The following is an 8,832-nucleotide window of genomic DNA, read 5'->3' as shown; positions in this document are numbered from 1 at the left end:
AGGTTATTAATATGTAATCAGATTATGAAATCAAATCAAAATCAAATTTTATTTGTCACATGCGCCGAATACAACAGGAGTAGACCTTGCAAGACCTTACAAGCCCTTAACCAACAATGCTTTTAAGAAGATAAAAAATAAATAAATAAGTGTTTAGTAAAAGATTTATAAGAAATAGAAAAAAGTACCAAATAATTCAACAGCAGCAGAAAAATAACAAGCAAGGCTATATACAGGGGGTATCGGTACAGAGTCAATGTGCAAGGCACCGGTCAGTTGAGGTAATATTTACATGTAGGTAGAATTAAAGTGACTACGCAAATATTATAAACAGAGAATAGCAGCAGTGTAAAAGAGGGGTTTGGGTAGCCCTTTGATTAGCTCTTCAGGAGTCTTATGGCTTGGGGGTAGAAGCTGTTAAGAAGCCTTTTGGACCTCGACTTTGCGCTCCGGTGCCACTTGCCGTGCAGAGAGAACAGTCTATGACTAGGGTGGCTGGAGTTCTTGACAAATTTTAGGGCCTTCCTCTGACACAACCTGATATAGAGGTCTTGGATGGCAGGAAGCTTGGCCCCAGTGATGTACTGGGCCATACACACTACCCTCTGTAGTGCCTTGCGGTCGGAGGTCGAGCAGTTTTCCTACCAGGCAGTGATGAAACCAGTCAGGATGCTCTAGATGGTGCAGCTGTAGAACCTTTTGAAAATCTGAGGACCCATGCCAAATCTTTTCAGACTCCTGAGGGGGTATAGGTTTTGTCGTGCCCTCTTCACGACTGTCTTAGTGTGATTGGACCATGATAGTTTGTTGGTGATGTGGCAATCCGTATGGCCCTGCGGTCTTGAGATTGTTAACCTGTTTAAAGGTCTTACATCGGCTATGGAGAGCTTGATCATACAGTCATCTGGAACAGCTGGTGCTGTCATGCATGTTTCAGTGTTACTTGCCTCGAAGCGAGCATAGAATTAATTTAGCTCGTCGTGGCTGTGCTTCCCTTTGTAGTCTGTAAATTTGCAAGCCCTGCCACATCCGACGAGTGTCGGAGCCCGTGTAGTACGATTCAATCTTAGTCCTGTATTGACACTTTGCCTGCTTGATGGTTCGTCGGAGGGCATAGCAGGATTTCTTATAATCTCCCGGGTTAGAGTTCCACTCCTTGAAAGCAGCAGCTCTATCCTCAAATCAAATCAAAAATATATATATAGCCCTTCTTACATCAGCTGATATCTCAAAGTGCTGTACAGAAACCCAGCCTAAAACCCCAAACAGCAAGCAATGCAGGTGTAGAAGCACGGTGGCTAGGAAAAACTCCCTAGAAAGGCCAAAACCTAGGAAGAAACCTAGAGGAACCAGGCTATGAGGGGTGGCCAGTCCTCTTCTGGCTGTGCCGGGTGGAGATTATAACAGAACATGGCCAAGATGTTCAAATGTTCATAAATGACCAGCATGGTCAAATAATAATAATCACAGTAGTTGTCGAGGGTGCAGCAAGTCAGCACCTCAGGAGTAAATGTCAGTTGGCTTTTCATAGCCGATCATTAAGAGTATCTCTACCGCTTATCGTGAGATACTCTACCTCAGGCGAGCAAAACCTCAAGACTTCCTTAGAATTTGTGCACCAGCTGTTGTTTACAAATATACATAGGCCGCCTCCCCTTGTCTTACCAGAGGCCGCTGTTCTATCCTGCCGAAAAAGCTTAAAACCCGCCAGCTGTATGTTAATCATGTCGTCGTTCAGCCACGACTCGGCGAAACATAAGCTTTTACAGTTTTTAATGTCCCGTTGGTGGAATACACATGCTCGTAGTTTGTCTATTTTATTATTGATTGATTGTACGTTGGCTAATAAGACCGATGGTAAATTACCCTCTCGGCGATGGATCCTTACAAGGCACCCGGACCGTCTTTTACAATACCCCCGTATTTTCCTCCATGCAAATGACGGGTATTGTTTCATTCTCGTAGTTTGAACAGACCATGTAGTTAGTTAAGACATAGTGACCATTCAACCATGAGACAGACCATGTTTTTTCAGCTCCCAATATTCTTTATTACCTTTGATCACAAACACTCAGACCAAAAAGCACATAAATGACATGGTCACGTATGTATATGATTTGCCTGTCATACATGATACATACATGGAACAGAGAGTGCATTGGCAACTCATGTCTAATGGAAACCAGTCAGTCAGCCAACAGTCAGTAAATCAATCGTCAAGTCATCTCATTCCCAGGCACTTCCACCCAAATTGCGCGAAGAGCCTGGAGAACAAACGTGTTAGACGTGGCCTCCGTTAGCCAATACAGAAAGACCTGGAGAAACTCCAGGTGCATAGGCATGAACTTACTCAGCTTAAATCTACCAACCAATCATCTCCCATAACACCTCCCCCATACGTTAACACACCACAAGCAGAGTCTCGCCTTTCACAAGTGTTATGCTCTCAAATAAAATGCCACTTTACCCAGTAAGGCCAACATTAAATCGTTGATGTACCAGCCTTACATACACAATAGCCTGGGGACAAGGTTAGTCAGTCAGTAAACAGTCAGTCAGGCACTTTATGTAAGTGAACTAAGGCCTTTCTCTCCGTCTCAACCGAACACATCTCTCAATTAAAACCTAAAATATGTTTCTAAAAGCAAATCAAACTATTCAGCCCCCATGGAACTGCAGCAGTCAAACACCTGGAAGCTTCACTTTTCATTTTTAAAAAGCAAACTGCACTCCCCCCTCTCCTCTATTTAGTCCAGTCTTTGCTGTGTTTGTGTCGTGGGCGGACTTTCCACTGTGGGCCACTTATCTCTTCAGAGGGGAGGGAGGAGGCAGACCACTCTGGCTCATTAGTCCACCCTTTGGGGGAGTAAAGGGGGAGAACAGGGCAAGGGGGAGGGCAGTGAACTCTCCTCTCGCCCTCGTGGTGGGATGACCTCCAGTCCCCCCCTCCCCTCCTGTCTTCCTCTGGTGGGTAGGGCCTCCTCCAGTTGTTCTGTGGCGGGGGGGGTGTCCATTGGTAGTTGTTGAAGTGAGGAGGATGGGAGAGAAGGCTAGGATGGGGAGGCCACATGCCATAAGGAGGTAGAGGAGGAGGGAAGCCGTGAGTCTGGTGGTTCATACCCCTCTGGTGGAGAGGCCTGTAGAGAGAGCAAGAGCAGAACCGGCACACCAAAATTAAACATATGGAGTGAATTCGGAAAGTATTCAGACCCCTTGACCTTTTCCATATTTTGTTACGTTACAGCATTATTAAAAATATATATTAAAATGCCCCCCCAATCCATCTACACACAAACCAAAAAGTGTTTAATTTTTTAAAAGCTCATTTACTAAAAACTTAAATATCACATTTACATAAATATTCAGACAATTTACTCAGTACTTTGTTGAAGCACCATTGGCAACAATTGAAGCCTAGAGTCTTCTGTGGTATGAAGCTACAAGCTTGGCACACCTGTATTTGGAGAGTTTCTCCCATCCTTCTCCGCAGATCCTCTCAAGCTCTGTCAGGTTGGATGGGGATCGTCGTTGCACAGCCATTTTTAGGTCTCTCTACAGATTTTCGGTCGGGTTTAAGTAACGGGCTCTAGCTGGGCCACACAAGGACATTCAGAGACTTGTCCTGAAGCAAATCCTGCGTTGTCTTGGCTGTGTGCTTAGGGATGTTGTCCTGCTGGAAGGTGAACCGTCGCCCCAGTCTGAGGTCCCCAGCACTTTGGAGCAGGTTTTCGTCAAGCATCTCTCTGTACTTTGCTCCATTCATCTTTGCCTTGATCCTGACGAGACTCCAAGTCCCTGCCGCTGAAAAACATGCCACGGCATGATGCTGCCACCACCACCATGCTTCACCGTAGGTATGGTGCCAGGTTTCCTCCAGATGTGACACTTGGCATCAGGCCAATCTTGGTTTCATCAGACCAGAGAATCTTGTTTCTCATGGTCTGAGTCCTTCAGGTGTCTTTTGGCAAACTCCAAGCAGGCTGTCAGGTGCCTTTTACTGAAGAGTGGCTCCCGTCTGGCCACTACTATGGTGAAGTGCAGCAGAGATGGTTGTCCTTCTGGAAGGTTCTCCCATCTCCACAGAGGAACTCTAGAGCTCTGTCAGAGTGACGATTGGATTCTTGGTCCCCTCCCTGACCAAGGCCCTTCTCCCCCAAAAGCTCAGTTAGGCCAGGCGGCCAGCTCTAGGAAGTCTTAGTCGTTCCAAGCTTCTTCCATTTAAGAATGATGGCCACTGTTTGCCGGGCGCTTCAATACTGCAGACACTTTAATGTACCCTTCCCCAGATCTTTGCCGCGACACAATCCTGTCTCGGAGCTCTACGGACAACTCATTCGTCCTCATGGCTTGGGTTTTGCTCTGACATGCACTGTGAACTGTGGGACCTTAAATAGACAGGTGTGTGCGCTTTTCCAAATCATGTCAAATCAATTGAACGGAGTCCACCTGTGGTAAATTCAAGTTGTAGAAACATCATGGATGGCCAGTGGAAACAGGATGCACCTGAGCTCAATTGCAAGTCTCATTGCAAAGGGTCTGAATACTTACAGTTGAAGTCGGAAGTTTACATACACCTCAGCCAAATACATTTAAACTCAGTTTCACATTTCCTGACATTTAATCCTAGTAAAAATTCCCTGTCTTAGGTCAGTTAGGATCACCACTTTATTTTAAGAATGTGAAATGTCAGAAGAGAGAATTATTTATTACAGCTTTTATTTCTTTCATCACATTCCCAGTGGGTCAGAAGTTTACATACACTCAAATAGTATTTGGTAGCATTGCCTTTAAATTGTTTAACTTGGGTCAAACGTTTCAGGTAGCCTTCCACAAACTTCCACAATAAGTTGGGTGAATTTTGGCCCATTCCTCCTGATAGAGCTGGTGTAACCGAGACAGGTTTGTAGGCCTCCTTGCTCGCACACGCTTTTTCAGTTCTGCCCACACATTTTCTATAGGATTGAAGTCAGTGCTTTGTGATGGCCATTCCAATACCTTGACTTTGTTGTCCTTAAGCCATTTTGCCACAACTTTGGAAGTATGCTTGGGGTTATTGTCCATTTGGCAGACCCATTTGCGACCAAGCTTTAACTTCCTGTCTGTTTTCTTGAGTTGTTGCTTCAATATATCCACATAATTTTCCCTCGTGATGCCATCTATTTTGTGAAGTGCACCAGTCCCTCCTGCAGCAAAGCACCCCCACAACATGATGCTGCCACCCCCGTGCATCACGGTTGGGATGGTGTTCTTCGGCTTGCAAGCCTCCCCCTTTTTCCTCCAAACATAACGATGGTCATTATGGCCAAACAGTTCTATTTTTGTTTCATCAGACCAGAGGACATTTCTCCAAAAAGGACATTGTCCCCATGTGCAGTTACAAACCGTATTCTGGCTTTTTTATGGTGGTTTTGGAGCAGTGGCTTCTTCCTTGTCGAGGGGCCTTTCAGGTTATGTCAATATAGGACTTATTTTACTGTGGATATAGATACTTTGGTACCCGTTTCCTCCAGCATCTTCACAAGGTCCTTTGCTGTTGTTCTGGGATTGATTTGCACTTTTCGCACCAGAGTACGTTCATCTCTAGGAGACAGAACGCGTCTTCTTCCTGAGCGGTATGACGGCTGCGTGGTCCCATGGTGTTAATACTTGCGTACTATTGTTTGTACAGATGAACGTGGTACTTTCAGGCATTTGGAAATTTCTCCCAAGGATGAACCAGACTCTACAATTTATTTTCTGAGGTCTTGGCTGATTCCTTTTGATTTTCCCATGATGCCATGATGAAATACATCCACAGGTACACCTCCAATTGACTCAAATAATGTCAATTAGCCTATCAGAAAATTCTAAAGCCATGACATCATTTTCTGAAATTCTGTAAGCCGTTTAAAGACACAGTTAATTTAGTGTATGTAAACTTCTGACCCACTGAAATTGTGATACAGTGAATTATAAGTGAAATAATCTGTCTGTAAACAATTGTTGGAAAAATTACTTGTGTCATGCACAAAGTAGATGTCCTACACGACTTGCCAAAACTATAGTTTGTTAACAAGAAATTTGTGGAGTGGTTGAAAAATGAGTATGTAAATAAGGTATCTGGTTTCTTTTTTTGCAAAAATGTCTAAATACCTGCTCTCGCTTTGAAATTATGGGGTGTTGTGTGTAGATTGATATATTTAATCAATTTTAGAATAAGGCTATAACTTTAAATTTTGGGGGAAAAAGTCAAGGGATCTGAATACTTTACGATAGCACTGTATATAGACATACCTGTATGTCTATAAGGGTTAGAGGTCAGGGTGCTTACACAAATTGGTTGTGGTCATGCCTGTCGTAATGTCTGTCGCGGTGGTGGGCAGGAGAGTCGAGAATGTTATGACGACTGCCAGAGCGGCCTCTGATTGGCTCCTGCTCCGACTCCTCCATCCCATCGTTACTGCAGAGGGAGGAGAAATGGATGAATAAAAGTATGGATGGACAGAGACAACGATAGAGAGACCGACCAACAGACACACAAATTACCTTCTCTTTGGCCCAGTCTGTAGGTCTTTCAGGTAGTTCTCTCTTTCTATGGGGTGACCCCGCGAAGAGTTAAACACTGGAATAACACATGGGGAAAAACATTACACACATGCATGCGTGCACACAATTTTTGAATGAGGTTCAGTACTCACACTCCACAGCCTCTTTAGGATCGATCCCATCTACATCTATCAGATACCTGAAGAGGAGAGAGAAGAGGAGAAGAGAAAGATATAGGTTACAAACTAAGCACATGTAGAATCTACCAGAAACTCCACAAAATCTGCTAAAAGCTCCTTACCTACAGACCAGGTAGCCTGTCCTGTTGAGCCCATGAGTACAGTGTACTCCGATCAGCTTATCTTTGAAAGAGAAAGATAATAAATACGTTTACATTATCTTGTATTTCTGCTGATGTGTTGACGATTAACTAACAAGACACAGACAATCAGTTTCACTAACCACCAGTGAGGGTGTGTGTGTGGTGTGTGACTGACCGTTGTGTGTGTTGTCTCGTAGGAACCCGCGGACGGCACGTTTGAAGCTAAGGATTGTGGGGTCGCTGGGAACTTCATGACCAGCTGTGAAAATCTTCAGGTAGAACACGGAGTCTGGAAGGTCCTACACACACACACACAAACTACACTAGACTACACAGTAAGTGATTGTGTGTGTGTGTGTGTGTGTGTGTGTGTGTGTGTGTGTGTGTGTGTACCTCAGGTTTGTAGTAGCGCGTAGTAAAGGTGAGGTCTATAATCAGTCCCAGCTCCTGTCCATCTTTCTCCATAGTCTGCATCAGCTCCCATGGACCAAACGCCTGCGAACGTTCAACATGACGACACAGGGACTGGAACACACACAGTTATTAGCCTAGTAACTACTAACAATCCTAGCTACCAGGGGTGTACCATTAGTTGACATATTCAGGTAGGTCCCTCACCGTTTTGTTTGCTCTGTTTGCATCCTAGAGTAAAAGGTTCCTGTTGCAAAACGTTTTGCAACGGAATCTGAATAACGAATACATCCCAGTATACCTATTACAAACCCCAAGGCCACTAACACCAACCCCGTAACCCAGTGCTTAATCTCTTTTGGACAGACTCGCATAATGGTAGGCCGTCATTGTAAAATAAGAATTTGGTCTCAAATGACTTAGTTTATTAAATAAAATTAAAACATAACATTGAGCATCTGACACAATCCCGCTAGATTCTAGTTCTGGGTTCCCTAGACTACCCAGTGCTTGACAACACACCAGGGGGACACACAGCGAAGTCACTGAAATCCACCATGTATTTCACATCAAGTACATCGTGGAGTTGAGTGACTAAAACACACACACACACACACACAACTCTTGACAGTTACCGGTTTCAGAGGGACTTTAAAAGCGATGAACCGCGTCCCAGATATAATCTTCCCTACGGCCTGGTAGTCTTCCCATCTGTAGGAGAGATTGTAGGACATCAATATGACAGTCTATAATCCCGTCTACATTAGCATTAAATAGTTAACCGTTCAAACAGTGGCTATTTACCTGTCCGGTATCCCGTTTTTCTTGTGAGGTGGCATCTTTTTCTTGGGTTCACTTTTGGGTAACAGACAACCTTACTTATACAATCAACATGATCTGAAATAAAATGTGTATTAGCTACTAGCAGCAAAACCAAAGTATTTCTACGTCAGATAGTTAGCTATCAAATTATATCGACAACACAGACGTATTGAGAGAAGTATCAAAAATGTCTGGGCTATCGACAGAGGATTAGCTAGCGCTAGCTAACTACGTTAGTTCTCAAGGCACATTTTTGCTGTAACGTCGTCAACATTTTCCTTACTCACCCAGTAAAATATGAATTATTCTCAACAGTTAACATAAATCGTGTTTCCTTTGATCTGAAAACAGAAGTCAATGTATTTAACCGAAAACAATTTAGCACGAATCGCATTCCACCTTTCAGCTGCCGCATTTGGATGACGTAAGGAAAGTCTAGTGTATCTTGCGGCCAGAATGTCTCTGTTCTCCCCTAGTGGTTTGGATGGGTTATCGCAGGAGAGGAACCCCAATTTAAGCCTGAATACAAGCATATTTTATTTATTTTATTTTTATTTCACCTTTATTTAACCAGGTAGGCTAGTTGAGAACAAGTTCTCATTTGCAACTGCGACCTGGCCAAGATAAAGCATAGCAGTGTGAACAGACAACACAGAGTTACACATGGAGTAAACAATAAACAAGTCAATAACATGGTAGAAAAAAAGAGAATCTATATACAATGTGTGCAAAAGGCATGAGGTAGGCAATAA

At 43.8% G+C, this 8,832-nt stretch overlaps 1 protein-coding gene across 4 annotated transcripts; it reads right to left on the bottom strand.

Annotated features, from left to right (window-relative positions):
• Positions 1–2,026: 2,026 nt before the first annotated feature.
• On the bottom strand, positions 2,027–8,590 carry LOC139552144 (RNA/RNP complex-1-interacting phosphatase-like). 4 transcript variants are annotated; one of them, XM_071363576.1, is made up of 10 exons: positions 8,368–8,590; positions 8,063–8,113; positions 7,894–7,969; positions 7,241–7,372; positions 7,023–7,146; positions 6,827–6,887; positions 6,678–6,724; positions 6,526–6,601; positions 6,311–6,439; positions 2,027–3,137 (listed from the first exon to the last, which is right to left on the bottom strand). In XM_071363576.1, exons 1-10 carry the CDS (start codon positions 8,493–8,495, stop codon positions 2,744–2,746), a joined length of 1,218 nt encoding a protein of 405 aa, XP_071219677.1. In that variant the 5' UTR covers positions 8,496–8,590; the 3' UTR covers positions 2,027–2,743. The 4 variants fall into 4 exon arrangements, with proteins under 4 accessions (XP_071219677.1, XP_071219676.1, XP_071219678.1 ...); XM_071363575.1 differs by having other exon boundaries at positions 7,241–7,342; positions 8,368–8,581; XM_071363577.1 differs by having other exon boundaries at positions 8,063–8,155; positions 8,368–8,568.
• Between the last annotated feature and the right edge of the window lie 242 nt (positions 8,591–8,832).

Source organism: Salvelinus alpinus, chromosome 24 (genome assembly GCF_045679555.1).
Source record: "Salvelinus alpinus chromosome 24, SLU_Salpinus.1, whole genome shotgun sequence".
Classification (NCBI taxonomy): domain Eukaryota; kingdom Metazoa; phylum Chordata; class Actinopteri; order Salmoniformes; family Salmonidae; genus Salvelinus; species Salvelinus alpinus.
Note: the sequence above shows the minus strand (reverse complement) of the source record. Positions and strands in the feature narration are given on the sequence as shown.